The 24803-nt window shown below is 44.9% G+C and overlaps 1 protein-coding gene across 1 annotated transcript in view; it reads right to left on the bottom strand.

Annotated features, from left to right (window-relative positions):
* The window catches only part of LOC119463669 (uncharacterized), a 42991-nt gene extending 29380 nt beyond the window's left edge, over positions 1-13611 (bottom strand). Inside the window, exons 1-3 of the mRNA XM_049655997.1 lie at positions 13525-13611; positions 10972-11100; positions 5462-5663 (exon numbers count right to left, since the gene is read on the bottom strand). Of these exons, the coding sequence (XP_049511954.1) occupies positions 5462-5663; positions 10972-11046 (277 nt within the window). The 5' untranslated portion in view covers positions 11047-11100; positions 13525-13611. The remainder of the gene's footprint in view (positions 1-5461; positions 5664-10971; positions 11101-13524) is intronic.
* Between the last annotated feature and the right edge of the window lie 11192 nt (positions 13612-24803).

The raw sequence follows: 24803 nt of genomic DNA, 5'->3' as shown, positions 1-24803 counted from the left end.
CGACGGCACCTTTTACTTGCCTCTATGCAGCTTTGCTTTGCCGCGTGCTCAGCCAACACCACCTAGACAGCGCAGGCCTAGGCACTTCGATCTATGACGTCATGCTACCTGGCCCCCAATTTCCATTGCCAAGGCTGGCGTGACGAAAGCGGCGACGTCAAAATCACTGTTGCTTACACGGTAGCGTCCCCATTAGATTAAATGGCAGTCGGGCCTGGTAGCATGACGTCATGGATCGGAGTGCGTAGGCCTTGTGCTATCTAGTTGGTGTTGGCTCAGCGCGCTCTTCTGTACTTTCCCCGGCGCGTGATTCTCTTCTCCTGAGGCGCGTTCTTCCGTCGGCGCTCGCTTCCTTCACGGCTTCAAACATCCCATGCACTGCAGATTTCACTGGTTGTGGATCATATACACTTGCACGTTATAAAATGGCAAATATAACCTAAAACTGCTGATTAAAAATTCGTGGCAGAATAGATAATGACACGTCTACTTTTTATCTTTCGCCCTTGACAGCTTTTCTACAGCTAGCCAATGTTGCCCGTTATTGCTCGGCGCAGGACACGCATACATGTATCTGCAGTTTCTCGAATGTTATCGATGGTTCTATCCGTTGTCTATTGTCGCGGAAATTTGCGTAACCTGATTGTGTGCGCGACACGAATTGTGTCTTATATTCTGGAGGGCACGTGGGCACCAGCTATTACGCTTGAACCTTCGATAAATCATCTATAAAAGACGACGCGCTTGACCCGCTGATCAGATTTTCGACCATCGCCGACTGTGTTCGCTGCTATCGTTCCGCATTTAGTGTCACTTGTTTTTCTGGATACAGGTTAGCCCAATAAACAGAAACCACTGCTCCTACGACGAAAAAAAAGTAGCAGTTTCGCCCAAAATGTGAAGCATCCATTGCGATTGAAAATTATTAGACAGTTACACAAAGTAAAGATAATTAGCTTTATCGACTGTATAAGCTTCCAAATATTCGCTTGCTAATTTAACAAGCATGGTGTCACTGCGCACAGGCAAACATGCACTCATCTCACTCGATGAGCGCGGACACTCGCTGCCACAATGCTGGCATGAGAAAGCGCGGTACAACAGAGAGCGAAGTGGCCTTCGAACTGTGTATTGCTTCAACACAAATTGAGCGGCATGAACGCAGCACGCGCAACGGTAAGAGCAGTCTAAGTCCCTAGACCTGCCCTCAAAGCAGGTCGCTTTCAAAATATGGCGTGCGTGGTCTCCGAATACGGAGTTGCTGCGGAAGTACAACGCCGCTCCCCCTCCCTCCCCACCCGCAGAACCTAGTACGCAGCGGAAGACGGCGTTCTTCCTTTCCTCTTTCCTCCCTTACGCACGCGAGATTGACCCGCGATCGTCAGCTCCTCCCCTCGCACGCTTTCACTCGTACATACAGCATACGACGCACGGCGATGGTGTTATCGCCCTTGGACGTTATACTGAACATCACGGGAAGGCCTACGGCAAAAATGCCGTCTGCAGTGTCCTTAAACGAACACTTTGCCCTTATTTGGGCTACCACAAAATTGCACCACTAGCCATACGGCTGGCTTTGAAAATGTCCTGTTTTGTTTGGTAAACTTTGGAGACACTTCAGGATGCTCGCATAATGGATCCTCAGACTTACGTCTGTGACATCGCCGTCGTCTACAAGTCAGGACGAAAGCAATCTGATGCCGACTACCTATCAGCGCCCCTATTGGCACGCCGCCTGCTAGGTAACGAGGATGACCACGCCTTCCTGGGAAAAATAAGCGCGGGAGGCTTCGCTGAACAGCAACGAGCAGACCCGGAGCTAAATAATGTCGTGGAGTACTTGGAAGTCAACTTGGAAGTACTTGGAAGTCAAGACATTGTCTCTGGCATTTAGGAGAGAATTGCGTTCGTTTTCCCTGCAAAACGACGTAACAACTTTCACACAAGTCCGCACCAACTGCCTTCTTGTTGGGCTCCCAGCACTCCGTGAAGAGGTACTGCTCGCCCTACATAACTATCAGACGGCTGGGCACCTCGGATTATGCAGTATGGTCGCGAAGAATCAGGAGAAGTGTGAGTGGCCGCGCGTGACGGGCGGCATCGCCGACTACGGCAGGGCCATGCCGAGACTGCCAGTGACTGAAGACACCACAAACGCAGCCAGTGTGATTGTTGCAGCCAATTAAGCCACCTTGCTAACAATTGTAGCTGATCGGAATGGAATTATTCGGGCCATTTCCGATGTCAACATCCGAGAATAACTAGGTCGTCGTGACTACCGACTACGATTTCCGGTAGGGTGCAACGAAAGCACTACCCAATGGTACTACGGCCAAAGTGGCAAAGTTCTTCGTCGGAACATCTTGTTACGATATGGTGCCCAAGAACTCCTGATCATTGCCAGAGGAACTCCCTTTACGGCGGAGCTTACTAATGGCATCCTTGAATACAGCCAGACAAGTCCTCGCAGGACAACCGCTGTTGCGTCCCGAATCGGCATGGCGCATTCTTTGGTTTTTCCATCGAGGCAGGCCCTTTCATCAGTGTCGCCCAGACTGCGACAGTGCCCGACACCGACGTTGACGGGCAAACAAGGGTCCCAAATCGGCAGTGCGCATCATTTGGGTGTTTCCCCCTATGCCACCCCCTTCATCCGTGGCCGCCTACCTGGCGACGCAGCGCGACACCGGCTGGGAGGCGATGACAAAGAAGCTCATGAAGCGACCACAACCACCACCCTTCGTGGAAGCGGGGACGAGCGCGAATGTCACTCTCCCGACCCTGGCAAGACGAACATCACTGAGAGATAGAAACCAAGTCGACGACTTTCGTGGAAGGAATGTGAATCCCCTGTTTCCAGATTGTCTCGTCCTTGCTTCGAAGGTGCAATAATAGATGCGGAGTTCTGTACACAATACGACCCTTCTGATTGGCCGCACTAAGGTCATTAGATTCTCTAGTCGCGTCAACTAGGGAAGACGAATGTTTTATAAGCAGACACTTTGGGTGCAGTGGAGTGTCCTGACGAGTTCTGACATGTGCTCAGACATGTAGTGAGCTGTGACTTTCAAAGTGCTCTTCCATGAAGTGGGCTTCCATGTTTGGAGCCACTGTAAATATGTAGAATAAACCATTTTTTCTATCACTCTTACTCCCGGACGAACTCATCCCTTTGGCTGAAGGATCACCGGCCAAAACGCTACCCGAGTGCCAACACCACCTACCACCTCCACAGTGCCTTACACAGTGCCTGAATAAAACCCTCGCCGCCATGTCATCCAATGACATCCATGTCAAACACAAGACCTGGGATGCGGTCCTTCCCTACGTAGCCTTCGCTTTCGATAGAGTGGTGCAAGACACAACGCACCTGACGCCGTTCACGCTGGTTTATGGAAGGAACCGAACGACGATTCTCGACGCCATGCTGCCACACGTTACCCTATTAAGAAAATATCCACGTCGCCTTCTATCTGCAGTGAGCCGAAGAAACAAGAGAACTGGCCCACATGTGCACCAAGAGCCAGCAAAGTACGGACAGCACACTACGATCTTCGACGACGTTACGTGGAATACTACGTATTTATATGATTCTAACAGTCGTGTAATGCAATGAATTAGAATAAAGAAATAAATAAATCTGCGGAATCGTAGGTATACTTCAAGGTTAATAATTAGCAAGCACAGTTATCCGAACAGTAGGTTTCATATTTCTTATTAGGTCAAAACTGTATCTCTGGAAAATTCATTGTATCGGGACAGCTTGAATCAAAACTAGGCCAAGTACAAATGCGAAGCCACCTTACATTCAAAGTTTATCTTATGTTATGAAGTCCAGCAAGAATACACGAGAATTAACTTCGACTTTACTGCAACCGAATGATTATATTCGAGTGCTGCCCAAAACCTGTCTGAAAATTTGATTTATTCCTGTCTCTTATATACAATCGAACGTGCACTGAAACAATCACTAATTCGTATTTATAGAAAGCGATTTTTTCGCGAATGTGTACATTTTGCAGTCTGAAGAGGCCTTATTTTGCCCACTCCAAGCTCTTAAAACTGTTTCTTTAACGTGTTTATGACACCTGTTTAAATGAAATAAACACAGAATATAGGTATTATGCCTTTTAGCTACAGAGCTTTTTAGCTGCAGCGCCCGGAATATTGTAATGACTTTGAAATGAAACGTCCCGAACAGTTTGTTTCATTTTGCTGAGGGCACTGCCATCCGGTCTCACATTGCATAGAACAGCTTGGACTTTCTTATCATAGATTATGAGAGTTGAAACAACTGTTATATGTTCTACTTCCCGCATAAGTCTTCGTATATTTTGGCGTACTTTAAGAGGACACGGTTGTGCGCGTATAGCTCACAACGTCGTTAGTGCATATGATTTCATTCACGCTATGCTGTTAACTTCTCGCATTGCATTCCACTAAGCTTAATCATTAGCAAAATCGAAGAGCGCCCGCGGAACTTACATGCAGCCATTTTTATGTGTTGTAACGAGTTGTTCATCGTAAATGCAGAGCAATAACTAGTTCAGTAGAAATGCTGGCAGGAAAGAAAACGTAATCGCAGTTTCTCCCGAAAGGCCAAACATTAATTGCGATAGTGTAGTATTTGACAACTTGACAAAGTCGCCTCTGCCTGTTGTTCTCTGCGTTTCTTTTTTTTCCAAGTGCTCGCATCTCTATCTGATTCAACTATCACATTGTCGTCCTGCACCAGCTGGCCCTCAATACCACTCAACCTAACGGTGATTTAGAATTTCATCATTCACTTAGAATTAAATCGACAAACCTGGTGTCACGCGCTTTTAGTCATACATGAAGATATGTCCCTATGATACCGCGAATATTTGTTGGCACAGTACTCGCGTGAGGAAGAGCGTGAGCAGAGGGCAGCGGACGCTTCTGGTACATGTCTCTTCAACGCGTTTGTTAAACTTGAGATTATCTGACCTCCAGCACTAGGCGCTCGGAAGGACAGCGCACATACAGCCACCAGCCATCTCGACTCGCCTACGCTTTTTACTCTCCAGCAATCACCTCCAAGATAGAGAGTGAGGGAAGTCCCGCTAAACCACGTGAACATCCATAGGCAGCTATGGACGGGCAAGTGGAGGAAACGTGCGCTCACGTGTCCCCTTTCCCAACCACCTTTGCGCGCGCTTGATCACGGTAGCGCGCCCTCACCTCCCCACCTCCAGCCCGGGCGTGCGCTTTATCGCTGGACCTCCAGTATAGGTCGCACATCAAACCACCATCCTTCTCAGCTCAGCCTTGGCTCACCATTTATTTCAAACCAACAGAGTAAGGTGCTCGTGGCGCGATAGAGTCTTATCGCACTAGAACTTCATACCAAACCTCACTACGATACCGACGATAATAATTTACCTGGACTGTCCTTATAATTGATGTTAGCAATAAAAGAATAAAATTATACAGTGCTCACTTTTCGTGAGCTCATCCTCCGCAAGTACAGCAACCGCTCCGGAGAATATGACACCGTAGAGTGCTGCAAAGGGCTCAATGCCGTTGGCAAAATGACAGCAAATGCGGTCTCCCGTCTTCACTCCATATGAGCGAAATGCTGCCGCGTAAGTCTGAATTTTGTCAAGAAGCTGAACAGCAGTGATGCTCACGTTTCCATCCATCTGAAAATGGGACAAACGACACTTTATCACTCGATAAAGACTAGGTCTTTATCCATAGAGACTAACATGAGGCATTACAGCGTAGTAGACACTCATTCGTTATAGCGCAAAATATATCTCTAAAACGGCGATTTTAAATTGTTTGCTCCATGTTTTTATCAAGAACTCAGCTGTGCGCAACTTTTATTGTGAGGCAACTTCCTTTCGCTTTGCGACTTACTTTTAAAGGGAACATTTAATTACTTGTCTAAGCAAAATTGTATAAGCTTGGGCGAAATCGCCTATGTACAGAAGCCTATCATTGAAGCCTAGCATTGGCTCGAGAAGCCTAGCATTCGCTCGAGCGTCGTCGTTTTTCTTTCGGAGCTGGCTTGTTGGCGCCCCTCGGGTTGCGCTCGTGCTTGTGCCTGGCACGCGCTCGTGCCACTGCTCCCGCGGTCGTCGTCGTCGTCTTCTTCACAGCCGGCTGCGTTGCCGATCATTATTCTAGCGTATAATTTTACTTCTCTTCTGTCGTCGTAATGAGGAGCACCGCGTTTACGGTGGTATCAGCCATTGCTGAAGGAGGTATGAGCCATTCAGTGTCTTACGTAACGGACAGATTTACCTTTGAAGCAATTTAATTTCAAAGAATCCCAAGCGGCAAGGGCGGGCGAATGCTGGTAACCGCGCCGCCGAGCAAACTCGAGACTTCGAACGACAGAGACAACAGCGGATGGCGTGCATATCCTCAGTGACGTCGTTCTCTCCGTCGCAGCCGAAAGTGTGTGTAACCTCATAATTGAGAAATACTTTAGTGAACTATCACAATTAACCCACTGATTTCTGTATTAGAGCAGTTTTCAGGAGCACTCCATATTATTTTTCTTCGATGCCAAGGTTATGCAGTGATCTGACGTGAGTGCACGTCTGCACTTCTTCATGCAACCTTTGAAGTCCTTCGAAATCTTCGCAGGAACGAATTTTACGTAAGTTTAGAAGACGACGCATGCGGTTTTAATAATCAGCGACTTCTGACCGAATATTTCTTTGAGAAGTACTACAGCTCTGCTATAGCTCTCGTTAGTTGTTGACAGGCCGCTGCTGACACCTTCCGCTTTACCCATCAAGTAGCTCCGAAGATAATTAATTTTGTCTACGTGGGTGAGATGTCGGTTCCGGTGAACGGTAGACTCCAATTGATCCCAAAATTGTGACCATTAATATGGTCATCATGAAACATTGGCGCATCGAGCATAGGTAGCTTAACGTGTGCGCGCGCTTGATGAAAGTCATCGTGACGTCCAAAGTCTCTAATAAACTATTTTTCTGCTTCTCTGTTATTGGTAATAACATTGTTCTCTCCTCCACCTCGTACAAAGCACATCGCTAAGCCAGTAAAGACCGCTTGTCTTCAATTTTGCATGACCGTTTATTGAAACGTTCCCTGAATCCATATTCCTTGATTAACAGCTGTTATTCTGGCCTGCATCTTCCCGTGAATATCTGTCTTTCCTGGCTGTTCATAGGTGACTTCTTAGTATTACCTGTGTTTTGCGAGTTCAGTCATATGGAGCAGTGTGGAAATGTGTATCAGTAGAAATAAGTGGCGATATAACGTGAAACTATTAAAACCTGTTTCTACTTCATCTCCTTCGTTAACCTTTTGCTATTCGCAATATATTTTTGGGGTTGCGCCCAATTCGCTCGTTTGTCACGCCACGTCATAGAAACTGTGAAAACTCGCCCTCTCATAATGAAATGTGCAGGTTCATTGGGCAGCAAAGGTGGAACAATAGAAAAACTTTTTTTTCTGATTTTACGAGTCTGTCCACGCCTTTGATAACTGGCGGGCCTGTCGGTCAAAAGACACCAGAAAACTATGCCAAATGTAACATGAAAGTGACGTGTACGCAGTAAAATGCATCATTTATAGGAGCAAAATAAAAATACGCTTAACCTTGCACTCGGGCGCGCAAGGTTAAGCAGCGAAGCTGGGCGATCGAAGCCCAGCATTTTCCGGAAGTGCGCGCAGACTTTTCATGTTATTATTCATGATGACGATAATTTCTTTTCGCGCGTCTTGGACTTACGGCCGTCACTGCGCGTTGCATAGCGCAGCTTGCAACACCGACACCAGGTTCCAGTGCCGACACAGCGTTCCAGGAGACCCACTCCGTGAATGCCTCTCTCTCTCTCTCGCTCTCATAGCGCGCAAAACCTCTTCACCTCGCAGAGCACGAGCGTACGAATGCGCCAGCTGTGGACGAAGACGACGACGCTCGAATGCAATCATATGGTTCGCATAAATGCATGATCGGCAAGCGTGGCTGTATAGCCTAGTGGTTACTATGCTCGCTTTGGGACCGGCGGTACGCGGGCTCGAATCCCGCCTCTGCAAGAAAGTGTATCTTCTTTACTTTCTTGGTAGTTTCTTGATACGCACCACAAATTACGGCTGGCTTAAAGAGCTTCCCTGTTTAAAAATATATTCTAGAGTAGCTGGTTGTCTAGAGAAGATGGCTGTCCACCAATCGCATGGCACGGTATACTCGCATCTGCGGCGAAAATATGCGTAGATAGAAGAAAATGTACCAGAGCGACTTCAGACTGTTTACGTGCGGAAATGCGAAAGCATTAGAGTGTTTGTACACCTTGTAGCTTCATGAATGCGCCATGAACGCATACACTAGGCGCACCTTTCGTAAGCCAGAACCGTGGAGCCGAAGTGCGTTCGCTGTATTAAGGTATCGGTTCATGCTACAAGAAAGGTGTGGCCAAGAGGAACTCCAAAGGGTTAAAACTATGTGGCTGCCGGCGAACGTTAAGGCATTTTTCTTCAAACATTTTTCAAAACCTTGCTTGTTAATGCGTGGTCAGAAGAAAGAGGCATTTATGTGCCTTGGGGAAACAGATGCTTTCGGTGCAACAAAGTTGAAACTGTTGAACATATTTTCATTTATTGTAATAATGCCATATTCATTCGGGATATATTACAGAGAACGTTAAACATAAACCTAACCCTCAATCCACAAGGCATTCGTTTTTCAACGCCTCAACGGGATTATCGGCAGATGAACGTTATCTTTTTACTCGGGCTGCATGCACTCTGGCGTAGTGTGTTGACGTACAGACACTGCGATGTTAAAGGCCGATGTGTGCATGGATACTTTGTGGAAATGGTAGTGGAAGTGCGTGATGTGTATAATGCGATTGACTGCGACGAAGCTGTGATGTCAATGCTGGATACTTAACACATATACTACAAGTGGTATCTGTGATCACAAACACGCATTTAGGCTTCTCGCCAAGCTGGAAATAATGAAAAACAAGCAAAGCCGTCATGGCATCGGGGAAGCGTGCTCGTCACGCACCGCGGAGGCTCGGGGGCAATTTCCACCCACTCCGATATCTAATTTTTTTTTCAAAACCATTAATTTACTTTAGTCACAGGAACCTCTCTGAGTAACGGGACATCCTTGTGTTAATTTGGACGTGTTTTTACTTTCGGCTGCGTCAGCCGTTTATGTTAGCATCTTTCCGTCACGCCGACCAATTTTTATTTAATGGAACACATGATGCTTCCGCATTAAACTTTTCTGGGGCAGGATAACGTTGTCAAGCCCTTCCAGCACGTGTTAGCTTCGTCGAGCATTCGCTTGGGCAGCAATTTTAGAGTCCCGTTGCACGCCGCCGTAATCGTCAATGAGTCAAGCCAAGCTAAAACCAAGGGGACGCTGACCAATCGAAAACGCCATGCACCCCTCACTTCAACATTTCATCTACTTCCACTGTATAAAAGTTCGCCACACCGAAACCATCCCCTATACTGCGCTCTTCTTGCGTTTTCAATAAGGGAAAACCTGTCACGTTAGGCTATGTTATTTGCTTTGACACCTTTCCTAGTCACCTTTCGTAAAACAAGAGAGAGTTTGGTTGGCCTGGTAAAACAATGTTCGGGTGACCGCTTTCATATACCGATTCCAAACCAGCGGAGAAAAGATGCAGAGATACGAAGTGCGCAGCCGATTACGGTTCGCTTGCTCTGGTCTTGCGCTGCAATAAAGCTAACTTAACACTAACCACGAGTATGGCACCTTCAATCGTTAAGATTGAAGATGAAGTTAAGATTAAGCCGGTGGTGTTGAATCATCAAAGTTGGTCACCAATGCCAAGCGACTGGCGGCGTCAGCGTTTCGATGCCCGGTTTTTCCTCTGTTTAATCGAACTCTTACTTGTGTGCGCTCAATATAACAAACTACCGAAGCATGTGTGGCGACAGAACTTTTTGATACCTATATGCCCCACCAATTATTCCGAGGAGAAGCTTATGGAGTGTCACTGCCAGCACCTGTCTTCCGGCGACGTACTGATGGAAATGTGTCCCCCCAACTAATATATGTCAGACCCCCTCCCCTCCCTTTTGTCTAAGCAGGAATAAATTTTGTCACACAATGCTACTGTTCATGACGTAAACGCGATAGGTGTTTCGTGACCCTGGTGATACAGCTGAGGTAAAACTGCTCCCACGCAATACAGTGTTGCATCACAACTGAGGATGAGGGGAAGAGCTCCATCGCATTGTGCATATACATCGCAGTCTTTCAGCTGACTGAAAGCAGATTTTTGGAGCTCGTTGTATTCGCGGCATGACTCATGGTCAAGAAATCGGCTTAACGGCTCTGCATGGAAGACTTTGTCGTAAATAAACCAACCGAAAAAACTGAACATGCATAGAAACGATTGCCGTTCAGTCTTGTTTCTTGGATCAGGTGCCGGAATTATCGCTTCTACTTTTTTCGCTGTCAGCTGGACGCCCACTAGCTCTCGATTTCTACCGGAAATTTCACTTCATAGATCCCGAATGTGCACTTCTCAGCTTTGGCCTTGAGACGAGCACCTTGCAAGCCCGTGCTTGCGTCGTCAGCTGATCAAATTTAATGTGACGAGATTTCAATAAATTCATAATCTAATAACTTGCGTTATAACGCCAATGTGTTAGTAATGCTGGGCATAATATTCAAGTGTTGTTGTCATTGATGTATATCTCTGTGCAGCGATCTATCACAGGACGTTGGCTTACATTGCTATGTTCTCATCAGCTGCAGCATCGTGCCCCACTGAGCCTGAAGCATACATTTGTCCTCTCACTTATTTAGTTGAACAGTTTGTATACAGACGCAAAGGCAAAGTACGCGTGGAAGCTGGCAATGTAGTTTAGGCTGTGCACAAACTAACATTATTATCAACATAGCACCATTACACAAGGATGGGATGACGAAAACACAGAGTAACACAAAGCACCTAACGACAAAGCTGCCCAACTTACCATGACAATCTGTGGTCCTATCTTTCGTAGAGCGTCACGCACGGCGACATGTATAGGCACGCGTAGAACAGGCATTTCCAGGTAAGGAGAGTGTACGGTCTTATCGCGTATTGGGGCCTTCCATTTTAGCTGCAAGAACGACAAGTTTCAATCGAAGTCAGGTATGAGAATGAAAGCCACACCTTCAGTTGGTAGCATACGCAATTTACATGTGAATGTTTTACCGCGCTTAGCGCTCTTAGGGCACATCACCAACTTACCAGAGTCTAAATGTCGGCCAATCTGTCTGCCTAACTATCCATTTGCATTTGTAACAATTTTTCTGCCAACTCCGGTCACTGGGAAGGTAGTTCAAGGTCTATTGTGTAGCACATCAGGCTACTCTGGTGAGAAAATGGGGCTCTAAACCAAACCTCGTACCAGCTGCGCACACCAGTTTCATTTGTGAAGTGCAACCCGTGCATCTGGAAGTACTCATGAGCTTAACCTTGTTCCGTTCCAGCGACGCGTGAACCGTTTCAAATTTAGATTTTTTGCTATCACAAATCCATTTCCTGAATGGCATTGACGGCTAACTTCAGCAATTTCCTCCCACGCAATTTGCGAAGGAGGTCCATCATCGCATATCTCATTATTTCTAAGACCTGCTTGTGCACTCTTTTAATTTAATCATAGCTATGTACCCTTCAATAAGTGCTTTATTTGCATGTTATTTTGTATTGCTACGACCCACTAGTATATGGAATGCGCTCTTCTGTTGCTCGCACACTGATGAAGTTGACTCGCAATGAGATGACAGCAGATGAAACAGAAAGCTGGGGTCACAGGATATGGGGTGGTGGTTATGTACCGCTCTTCACTGAATCTATTTGCTTTACTGAAGAATGGCACAGGCCAAGTACCACAAACTCTGGAGCACAGGTTATGTGCCTGAAAATTCACGGAAATGTTCATGCTTCACAATAACAACGTATGACTGATGACGTAGCTCTGAAAGCTGAAACAATAAATGTCTATCCGCTTTTATTCCATGCTGTCTACAAAATCCCTCAACCACTGCCCAGTGACCCGTAATAAAGTGCGCGAATTGATTTTACTGCGCCCTGTTTTGTGCTGTTTTGTTTTGAAACATTGCGAAAACAAATAATGCAAGTGAAACAAGATAGGTAACTTGCGATGGTCAGTGCCATCGCACCCTGAAAACGGCGACCATTCATTATGCATACAACGCTCGTCGGTGCTTGCAGGTGTTAAAGTGAAATCCGTTACCGCTTAGCAACAACCGGCCCGAAACATTGCTCTTTTCGTCAATATAAAGTTTACCTGCAAAGGACCATCATATTGAAAAAGTGTTTAGAATGAGCTAGAGAAGGCGCTTTGATGCACCAATAAACAAAGATAATGGCTCACTTTGCGTACAACTAGACGAACGGTGTTCTATTCACATATATAAGATTCCGTTCATCATCACATAAAGTGCACTACTCTTTAGCGATTTTTTACGTATACGAGATTTCTTCTTTAATTAAATACTAAAGAGAATGTTCTCTAATGAAATATTTAAAATAAAAATCACACAGTCTAAGGTTGGCTAAATAGTTTCCTAAAAAATATAAGAAAAATATGTCGCACTCATGCCATGTATGAAGCTAACATGCTCTGCACGTCCACATAATATATCATAGACAAATCCCCGTAAATTATTTAAAGAGTAGGCTTGATGTACAAAAAAACCTTGCGAAATTTTATCACTGCGGCGATCAACAGAAAAAAGGAACAAAGTAGAAAATAAGGTTAGTATTATTGTCAAGAAAGTAATACATAGTATCATTGTCAAGAAAGTAATACATTTAGACATATACAGGTAGAAACCCCTAACTCACGTAGCAATTGGGGGATGAAGAGCTTGAAAAGAATTGACTGGGAGAATTTTGGTGGGCTTAGTTGGTCAAACGCAACCATCAAAGTTAGGACATCAATGCACACTCACGATACACGTACTGATAATGAGTGTTCGTGTCAGAAAGAACCAGAAATTACAGCCGATAAGTGCTTGCTTATAACTTAGCTTTTCAATTTAACGCAACCTGGAATACTTGTTCACAAACACTACCAGTGCGTACTTGATATTTATATATGTATATGCATATATATATATATATATATATATATATATATATATATATGCAGTATGTTGTTCAGACACTTTGACAGTTAGGCATTTTTTTGTAGCTTCCTGTAGGGAAGGCCTTCTCTTACGTACTATTATATGCATATAAACATTTTTGTTGTTTGTTTTTTCTCCTGTTTTTTTTTCTTTTTTTGTCACGCCTGCGTGTACATTATCAAGTCTGCTTTGTAATTCCGGGAAAGAGGTGGGGTGATGTAATGTTATCATCAAGCATTCTGAAAAAATATGAAGAAAGCTTCGGACTAGAAACTTCTGCTCGCAAAGTTCACCAACCGAAAAGAAGACGCGTGACAGAAAGAGCTATCTAAAGGGATAATGATGTTGCATATTTTAGGACTACCAAAAAAGGATATTCTTCTTACAGTTTCGTCGTTTTGGTCATCTTGAAGGTGGCTTTTGGTGTCTGTTCTTTGTTCTCGGCGAACTAGATCACCATTTGCTGAAATGGTGGGCATTGTCCTTCGCTATCAGGGTCCGGAATCTGCAAGACAGAATGCGTTGCTTAAAATTTTCAGGGAGTGATATTTGTCCTCTTTCGGCACCATAAGTAGTTCTCGTCTTCGCAAATCAATTGCATCAGCTTACTATTGAATGCACACGACTTTGGAATCGCGTAATACTATGAGTGGAACAGTGGTCCATTGAAACTACTTTCTTTTGTCATAAATTTGTACTTAATAGTTAGAACATTAGAAAAATGAGCGTATGTAACCGTAATGTTCACCGGGAAACGGTAGCGGCAAACGCTATGCCTGACAGGATCGTGACGCGATCGAACGCCTGACGGGATCGTAGGCCTTTGTGCCGCGATCGACATGGTACCCCACAAAAGAGAACTGATTGCAGCATTTACAGACATCATACGAGTTTTGTTTTGCATAATGAAGCAATTCTCGAAAGCAAAGTTCAACTGAATGCTTACATACGTGCTGCCATGTAAAACATGAATACTGCTTTAAAACATAGCCTAACTTTTTGTCTATTGATTGAGTATATTTCAAAGCTAGAATTACTAAAAATGGTGCTCTAACACGCTCGCGTTTTTAGGCGTGTTAGAATCTTCTACTCCTACTAGTAATGAATTCCAACCGTTTCAGGTTTTATGCTGTTGCGTCACAATTACGGTGATAAAAGAGACTAAGACAAAGCAAATTTCTTTATGTACTAAGTTACTTACTTGAAGTTATTCTTCTAAGAAAAGGACCCCACTTTATTAAATTATAGGAACGCGTGTTTGTGTCTAGGCAAGTCAAACACTGCGCAAATAGCCCGCTTTTATAATGTGTATAAGGCATCAAGACTAAGTTGGACATCTGCTATTGCTGCCCCTGATTGCCCTTGTTCTTCAATTAAAGTTTCTGACCTGTTGGTTCTCTGCGTACAATCAACGTTTCCATGCGTACGCTTATATGTTTTCTGACCCTATTGTATCATAATTTTATCTAATCTACGCTGAAGATAGACACCATAATAGAAAATTTTTGGCTATTGTGCAACCACAATTTCTTTCTTCTTGACAGTACTTCATTGTTTACTTTCTCTATACATTGTTTATTGTGCGCTTAAACTGAGTTTTTGTAAATGATTAAAAAAACTTCCAATGAGGAAGTCACAGGGCCTCAGAACTGATGGCCATTTCTGTTGAAATAGGCTGATACTGAAATTGATACCGATCTCTAATGTATTCATACCACTTTAAAGAATTTCTGCGCTCGACACTATCTGCGACATATGTGTTCTGAAAATCTGTAGGGAAATACGTCGACGATTCACTTGATTCATGCCGCGAAGCGCCTAAATTTTATATCGTACTAATTACGTTCCCTGAAACAGCAGTGTATTCGCAGCAAACTTATGCTATGCAATGCAATTTTCCGGATACATGGTAAAGAGGGACGATTTCCTTTGTGCGCGACTTCATTTTACCACATGGATTTTAACTTCGTGTCTATTTTCGAGCAATGAACAAATATTTTTAGGTTTTCTTCTATAGTTTGCTCTCGCAGTTGATGTTTGATTGTTATTGAAGCTCGCTACTGGCATCACTTCATGCTGGGCACAGAAAGGTGGTTGGGAGCCTGGTAACAGCAACACGTTTCATCCTTAACGTGTTACGTCACACCTGAAATCAACCTGAACTTACCTCGGCGAGGTACAACTAACATGTCGTAACAATCGTGATGAAAAATTTTAGGATTGCTGCAATTGCCGAACTTCGTCGATGGGTTGACCAACGGGGCGATGTTCACCCATTTAGATGCTAATGACAATCACCGAAAAAAAAAAACAAGATGCATGAGTTGAAACCTGAGCCAAAAGAACTTCCTCTGGCGGAGTGATTTGCTTGTGAGAGCTAGGTAAAGAAAATTGCGAGCAGTAGGCCTGTCATTACGTGCGGTCTTTGCAAAATTGCATGACAGGACCTATAGCCATCTGATAAATCACAGGCGTACACATTGGACGGCTCAATCATTCTCAGCACTCAAATTGAGCAAGGCAGCTTGGCAGAAAAGAAGCCGCCAAGTGAGAACGCGGAAGCTAAAAATAAAACAAAAACAGGTTTACCTCGTGAATTTCAGTGTCTCCAGAAGACCAGCGTGTCACATGCAACAGTGCTAGCAGACCGTACGCTGAAGCTAATGTTATTAGAAGATATTGCCCGTACTTATATTTCGAAGCAACTTCCGGCGCTGTCGTGTCTTTATGACTGACATTGACCTACACAGGATGTAAAAAATTCAATGTTACGAACGGTTCACGAGTAGCTATAATCCTACTGTCGCCTTTTTTTTTGGGCAATAAACGTCGACATGTGCGCTTATGCCGGCGGACGTTTAAGCAATGCGTGAATCATCTTTGTACGCTGTCTGAAACATCTGCTGGAAGAATTGCTGTTTTTGAACCGAAGTCCAAAGCCCGAGCTAAAACATTTGCACTGTAGTTGAGGAACATTCTTGTTGACGAACAGAACTCCCGGTGCATGCATAACTCCCCCCCCCCCCCCGAAAAAAAAAAGCTTCGAGTTACAGTTTTTAGTCAAGTGTGATTGGCATACATTCAGAGCTACCGGTGCTGCTATGCACTTTCAAACTGCAGGCAGACAAGCAGCATTTTGTATAAAATGTGCACAGAAGTATATGTTACAACTGTTCCTTCGTACTGTTGGGAGTTTCTTTCTCTCCACGTCATAGAAAGCTTACAACGATGTTTTCGTCAGTGACAGCCCCGTTAGAGCCACCTATTACAACTTGTAAGGTATGCATGAAGATTAGGTGCATCCCCCACCAGTTCGTGTGCATCACTCCAGAAAGATACATCAGAAGGAGCCCCAGCTACATCCGAACAATGACTATTGTCATAAAACGACGCCCACATACCTGACAAAATTTTCGTACAAAGGAGGCAGTTTGGTGTGGTTTCACCTTATCACCTCGCTGCGATTGTTACATGCCTGCTTCGTCCCCAAAAAGGTCGAACTTCTGGCCTCCTGCTCCGGCCCCGCTCAAGAAAATCTTAATTCAGTTGCAACATCGCGTTCGTGCTCTCTTTTACTGCTGCGGTGAACGACGCTTTCAACCGCTTTCAACCGCTTGCTAGCATGGCGGTCGCAGATGCCGCCACCTAATGATATCGACAAAATTTACCGTTTTTATTTCTCATAATATCTATATTTAGTCAACAGGGCCCGAATTCGCAAAAGCTTCTTGCGCTAGAATTGTTCGTAAGAGCAAACTTCAGCCAAACCGGACGCTCGACATATTATTAGTGAAGGCGGGTTGCCAATGGTAGAGAGTACTTAAAAAAAACTGTGAATTTGGCCCCAGATTATTTATCATTATTTTTCTAGGTGTGCTACTTGTTCTCACAGGCGATCTAAAGGATAGTGAAGCAAATAAATGTTTACAAAAAGTTTGCATAATTTACTTTTATTGTGATGGCAGATGTATGGACAGTCGAAGCATGTTCACGACGTTGGGGCTGCCACTACTGCCGTTGTACGGCTACAATAATCAGCAAATTAGCGGACATTGAGCGTTATAAAATGTCCGTGGAAACGAGAGACGCGCAGTGCTTTTGGCTACGAATATGAGTTGACCAAATGTACGCGTACTCACTGTGCGCTTATACCCCTGTCCAACGGGTCCAGTTAGTGTCACTTCAAGCCAGGGTAGTTCGCCGCTAGCGTAATTCGCACGTTGTCACAAGGGAATGCTTAGTGACAATAGGTAGAGAACACACCCACCATCGAGTGCGTTCGGCTAATTCACTTCGCCTCGTTGAAGTGTGCAGCCTCGGCTGCAATGCCCAAAAAATAATAAAATAACGTTGAAAGCAGAATCAATAATAATTTTAAACCGAATGTTTTCTTGATTCAAAATCCGATAACCTAACCAGATGTGATACAGTGTAATAAAAATCGGGGTAGTTTGCACTAGTGTCGAAAGGCTAAAGACACAGCGGAGCTGATCGGTTCCTAGCTGGTCATGGCTAAACGAAGGGCATAAGCATTTCCTCGAGGTCGATGGTATCGGGGAACGCTTCGCGAAACACTTGCAGTCAGCTGCGGCGTCGGTGGTTGCCATGACGCCGGCGTCGCTGGCATTTCCTGAAACGCGCACGTTTTCACCATCATCATCATCATCATCATCGTCAGCCTATATTTATGTCCACTGCAGGACGAAGGCCTCTCCCTGCGATCTCCAATTACCCCTATTTTGCGCTAGCTGAATCCAACTTGCGCCTGCGAATTTCCTAACTTCATCACTGCACCTAGTTTTCTGCTGTCCTCGACGGCGCTTCCCTTCTCTTGGTATCCGTTCTGTAACCCTAATCGTCCACCGGTCATCCATCCTACGCATTACATGGCCTGCCCAGCTCCACCTTTTCCGCTTAATGCAAATTGGAATATCGGCTATCTCCGTCTGTTCTCTGATCAATACCGCTCTCTTCCTGTCTCTTAACGTTATGCCTAACATTTTTCGTTCCATCGCTCTTTCTACGGTCCCTAACATGTTCTCGAGCTTGTTTGTTAACCTCCAAGTTTATGCACCTTATGTTAGCACCGGTAGAATGCAATGATTGTACACTTTTCTTTGCAGCGGCAGTGGTAATCTCCCAGTCAGGATTTCGTTATGCTTGCCATAGGCTCTCCAGCCCAAATTTATTCTTCTATAACTTTCTTTCTCATGATCAGGGTCCCCTGGGAGTACTTGATCTAGATAAACGTACTCCTATACAGACTCTAGAGGCTGACTGACGATCCTGAATTCTTGTTCCCTTACCAGGGTATGGAACATTATCTTTGTCTTGTGCATATTGATCTTCAACCCCTCTTACACTTTCTCGGTCAAGGTCCTCAATCATTTGCTGTAATTTGTCCTATTGTTGCTGAATAGGACAATGTGATCTGCAAAGCGAAGGCTGCTGAGATATTCGCAGTTGATTCTCACTCATAAGCGTTCCCTGTCTAAGGCCTTGAATGCTTCTTCTAAGCATGCAGTGAATACCATTGGAGAGATTGTGTCTGCTTGCTTGACCCCTTTCTTGATAGGTAACTTTCTACTTTTCTTGTGGAGAACCAAGGTAGCTGTACAATCCTTTTAGATATTTGCCAAGATATTCACGTATGCCTCCTGCAATCCTTGTTTACGTAATGCCTCTATGACTGCTGGTATCTCAACTGAATCAGATGCTTTTTCATAATCTATGAAAGCCATATAGAAAGGTTGATTGTACTCCGCAGATTTTTCTATTACCTGGTTGATGACATGGATATGACCCATCGTCGAATATTCCTTCCTGAAGCCAGCCTGTTCTCTTGGTTGGCTGAAGTCAAGTTTTGCCCTGATTCTATTTGATATTACCTTGGTGAATATAATATACAATACTGAAAGCAAGCTAATGGGTCTATAATTCTTCAATTATTTAACGTCTTCATTCTTATGGATGAATATAATGTTGGCATTCTTCCAGCTTTCTGGTACACTTGAAGCCGCGAGGCATTGCGTATAAAGGGCCGCTAGCTTTTCAAGTATGATATCTCCTAAATCCTTGATTAAATCGACTTATTCCATCTTCTCCAGCAACTTTTCCCCTGGTCATGTCTCTCAAGGCCATTCTAACTTCATCGCTAGTTATAGAAGGGGCCTCTATGTCCTGTTCATCACTACTTCTAATGGAAGTAGCTTGGCTGTTTGGGAACTGTACAGCTCACTATAGAATTCTTCCGCTGCTTTTACTATGTCGTCGAAATTGCTGATGATATTACGCTGGTTATTTTTCAGTGCATACATATTGCCTTGTCCTATGCCTGTTTTCTTCTCACAGATTTTATGCTCCGTCCATATTTTACTGCTTCCTCAATCGTTTACACGTTATAATTTTGGGTATCCCTTACTTTATTCTTGTTGATCAGTTTAGGCAGTTCAGCGAATTCAATCTGATCTCTCGAGTTTGACACTTTCATGTTATGCCGTTTCTTTATTACGTCCTCTGTTACTTTGGTGAGCTTACCGACTAGTTGCCTCGGTGCCTTACCTCCCACTTCAATTGCTGCTTCTGAGATCAGCCTAGTTACGGTTTAATTCATTGCCTCTATGTTGTCTTTATCTTCCTCTTCTAATGCTGCATATCTGTTTGCGAGCACCAGCCTGAATTGCTCTGCTTTTACCCTTACTGCTTCTGCGTTGGCCTGTTTCTTCATGACTAACGTTATTCTTTCTCTCTTCAAATTTAGAGAAATCCTATACCTCACTAGCCTCTGGTCACTGCACTTTACCCTACCTAACACTTCTGCATCCTGCACTATGCTGGGATCGGCAGAGAGTATGAAATCTGTTTCATTCCTTGTTTTTCCATTAGGGCTTTTCCAGGTTCTCTTCCTGTTGCCGCGCTTCCTGAAGAATATATTCATTATTCGGAGCCCATTCCTTTCCGCAAATTATACCAACATCTCTCCTCTAGTGTTCCTAGAATCGATGCCGTAGTTGCCAATTGATTGCTCGCCAGCCTGCGTTTCCCCCTCTTTTGCATTGAAGTCGCGCATGACTACAGTAGACTGAGTTTCCACCTTTCTCATTGCTAATTCAACATCTTCATAAACGTGCTCTAGTTCTTCATCATCGTGACTGGAAGTTGAAGCGTAGGCTTCTACAACCTTCATTCTATACCTCCTATTGAGCTTTATTACGACGACTGCTACCCTCTCATTAATGCTGTAGAATTCATCAATGGCTGGCTTAAACACCTTAGCAAATCAAAACTAATTTGCTTGTCTCGTTCTCGGGATGCTTGCGTGTAATTCCCGCGCTGTCGTTTATGTCTGTGTTAGCCACCTTACCTGTGCAGCCACTGTCATTTGACCCGAGCCTTATGGACACAAGTAATGCATCAATGACTACATGCTCGTACAAGAAGGCCATGGTTTAATACTTAGGTTGCCTCGATAGTACCGCTTCTCGCCGTTCAGGATGGTGACGCGTTCGAGCTTGTGGTACGAACGGCGCACTGCGCACTTCTTTTTCATTACATCGTCCCCCTCGCTGAAAACGGAGCCACACAGGTGGCCTAAGGCATCGTGAGGACGAAGGGCTCGGATACGTTTGAGGCGATCTACGTGCACAGTTTCGCGGCCTCGGTGACGCAGGCCCGTAGTGGCGTAAGAAGTTCCATGACGTAGTTTACCGGAGATGAATAACGCGGCATTCAGTGAGAAGTTCTTGAACGACATCGGGGAAAAAGTAGCGGCCTCGATCGCTCAGGAGTTCGCGGGGAGCGCCCGCACGTAGAACGAAGTGTTTAGTTCAGTTCAGTTTTGTTTCCTTTTCTAGGGGTATACATAAGGGGTGGGTACAGTTTATAATGCAACAGAAACACAGGTATTCAGAAAACTACAAGAAAGCTACATTTCGCAAATGCATAAAAACAGAAAGAAGGGAAAAAATGACGCGTGAAAAAAGCTGATTATTTTTCAGCCAATAAAGACACATTTTCGAAGAACGATGTCGGGCAAGTGATTTCCGCGACGTGGTGGGGAATGGCGTTCCAGTCTGATGCTGTGCGGGGAAAAAAGACGAAGAAAAAGTAGTTGTATGGGAGCGTGGCCGTAAGACTTGTAATGGGTACCCAGTTCGTAGCGATATGCGTGCGGGTGGTGTGATATATGGCTCGTGAATTAGGGAACTGTAAAAGAACTTATGAAAGAGGCAAAGGCTGGCTGTAGCATGACGACGTGCAAGGGGCTGTAGATCCGATTTTGCTCTTAAGGATGATAAAGCTTAAGTCACATGAGTATGATGAATGGATGTATCTGACGACGTGGTTTTGAAAGGACTCGAGCGCGTTAACAAGATAGACTTGATATGGATTCCACATGGCTGATGCGTATTCAACTTTCGATGTGATAAGGGATTTGAAAGCTAGGAGTTTTACGTTCTGGGGGTGTCACGCAAGTGTCGTCTCATGAAGCCAAAAGTTCTGTTAGCCAATGAAAGTATGTTGGAAATATGCGTACCCCAACTGAGATCATGAGAAAGTGTTACGCCCAAGTACTTAAATGATTCTACTGATTCTACGGGAACGTTTACTATTGTATGAGAGGACAGGAATGGGTTACGGCGGCGGGTAAAATATATATGTTTACATTTGTTGGGATTAAGAGTCATTAGCCATTGTCCACTCCAAGACTGCATGTTGTTAGGACTGTTGTAAGGTGGTTTCGTCAGTAGCATTAGAAACTGGATGGTAAATCACGCTGGCATCAGTGAAAATTCGTATCTTGCAAGATGCACGTAAGGGTAAGTCATTAATATAAATTAAACAGAGAAGAGGACCGAGAACTGATCCCTGCGGGACACCAGAAGTTACAGGGAGAAGAGTGAATGATTTGTCATTTATAGAAACTAGTAGCGATCAGTAAGGAATGCTTCGAGCCATTTGAGTACGTCACTGTGCAAGTTCAAAGAAGAAAGCTTTAGTAGTAATTGGCGGTGATAAACTTTGTCAAAGGCCTTTTCATAGTCCAAAAAATAGCGTCCGTTTGTTGGTTAGAGTCAACGTTTATATGCAAGTCGTGCAGAAACAAAGCTAGTTGCGTTTCGGTAGAGAAGCCCTTACGGAACCCATGCTGTGCCGAATGAAAAAAATGATTGGCGTCCAAGTGATTCATGATCAGGGAGTAGATGACATGTTCGATGATTTTGCACGGAAGGCTAGTTAGAGAGACTGGTCGATAATTTAGCAGTGTATTCCGATTAACAGACTTGTAGATGGGAACGACCTTCCCCACCTTCCAGTCGTGAGGCATGGAAGCTGTAGAAAGTGACTGCGAGGATATAATGATGAGAGAATATAATTAATATAATATAAAGACACAAAAATGATGAAGAAATATACTTTGTAATTGTTGCAGTTTAGAGTTTATATCATCTATACCTGCTGAGGATGAAAGTTTAACATTTTAAATGATGCGCAAAACACCATCAGGATAAAACACCACGCTCGGCATGCCAGAAGCTATGTTGCAGGGGACATTCCTTCCTTCAAGCAGGAAGGAGGCAACGTCACGAGCCGTCGCGGCTGGCAGAGCGGTCGTTTCTGCAAACCTCGTGAGGTGGTCTATCACCACAATGAACCAGCGATTGCCATCAGCTGTGTATGCCAGAGGCCCGTATTGACCCTTCTCGCGGAGCAGTTTGTTCTCGATAAAAGAGATGGCGCTTTCGGCGGTGCGCCATACGTTGCATCTGCGAAAGCGCTCGAATACGACACCAAAGGAATCAGATAGTGACCGCACCGCCGAACTTCACTGAATCAGCAACATGACAAGCCGCTCCTTCTATGTATTTGCCAAATAAAGAAAGACTTTTGCATTTCGATGGAGGCGAAATACAAAAACCGTCCGGGTGCTTGCGTTGTAGTGCACTTTAAAGAAACCCAGGTGGTCAAAATTACTCCAGAGCGCTCCAGTACGGCGTGCTGCATAATCAGAACTGGTTTTGGCACGTAAAACGTCTGAATGAAGAACAAGAGCAAAACACACTAATCCTGATTCAATTACTAAGCGGGAAGCTTGGATAGCGTGGAATACATTTTTAGCCTCGTTTTCAGAACAAACACCATATACGCTGCTCGCGCCGTTTGGACGAAGTTTAATGAGCTTCGAAAGTGCTTTTACAAGTCCTCTGAAGCTGTGGCCAAAGCTTTGTGTCGACTACAAAATCAGCGTCTACGATATCTCCCGAAACAGAGCAGTGGAGCGGCTCAGGAAACAGAGGTTTCCGGAGCCACAGCGGGTGTCATGTACTTACATCCATTGTAAACATGGAGGCAACGAAGGCCGCTCAGGCAAGCAATGGACGCGTCACAACGTAATAAAAATGACAGCGCCCACGAGATTGCCGCGAAAAGGGTCAAAAGGTCTATTACAACCCAGTCAAAGGGTCGCGAAGGGCACTGGAAAAGTTGCATTGGTCCAGAAGATTGGCAAGGGTCGGGCTTGCGGTATTGAAATGCGATGCAAGAGCGAATCTACTTTTGCACAAATGTGTACATGCCGTGCCGTTAAAGCCCATGACGTAGTCTGGTGTAGGTCTTAAAGAAACCAGCCTGTGCGCACTGAGAGTCGGCATGGAAAGCGGCGCATACATCAGCGCGGAGCTGCGAGGTATTACTAGCAGCCATTTTCGGCCTTACGGCGATAAACGAGTTAATCTATAAACTTGAAATCCAGGAGTCCTTGCGCTGCTCCAAAGCTATGTCGACAAAAGCTAATGGTGAAAGGGGGTCTTCTGGGAGGGAGAAATTGCCATTGTCGGCGTGGACAGGCGAGCGCCAAAGAGCATCGGCATCGGCGAGCTTCTTGGCTGAGCGGTAGACAACCCGGATGTACTCTTGGAGCCTCTGTGCCTACCGGGCTAGGCGGCAGCAGGAATCTTCAAGGGACGACAACTAACAAAGTGCGTGGTGATCGGTAACGACATCGAAGGGCCGGACACACAATTTCGTTGTGGCCCAGATGATGGCTAGCCATTCTTTTCCGTGACTGAATAATTCGCTTCGGCTCTCTTGAGAGTGCGGCTCGCGTAAGCAGCAATGTATTCTTGGTAGCCGGACTTTCCGGATACCAAGTAAATTTCCGGTTTCTTCTAACAACGATTTTTTCAAGGTACTCTACATAAACTCACATATTTTTTTGTCATTGCCTTTCCCGTTATAAATGTGCAACTACGCCTTGAATACTGTTTTGTTATAGGCTAATTATGAGTCGCTTGCTCTGTAATTCTGTTGATTATGTTTTACTGTGTGTAATTTCAGTGTTGAATAAGCTGTCCCGTTTAAAGCGCTCGGTTTATTGACTTGGGCATATTTTAATACTATATTACTACATTAGCGCATTTCTTACCTTATGTTTTATTGCGATAGCAATTATATGAACACTCCAAAGCGGATTTCTGCCATCGGCGTCGCCGTCGCCGTGAGGTTCCGTATGACGTCAACGGCGATGAAATCGTCCCCGCGCACCGGACGCTGTATGTGCGAGTGAAAGGGCGCGAGGGGCGCGCGCTTTCACAGGGAGCGAACGCACGTCGAAGAGCAAACGCGCGTTCTGCGCCGTGCTCCCTGAAGGGCTGCAGAATTAAGC

Source organism: Dermacentor silvarum, chromosome 9 (genome assembly GCF_013339745.2).
Source record: "Dermacentor silvarum isolate Dsil-2018 chromosome 9, BIME_Dsil_1.4, whole genome shotgun sequence".
NCBI classification, from domain to species: Eukaryota; Metazoa; Arthropoda; class Arachnida; order Ixodida; family Ixodidae; genus Dermacentor; species Dermacentor silvarum.
Note: the sequence above shows the minus strand (reverse complement) of the source record. Positions and strands in the feature narration are given on the sequence as shown.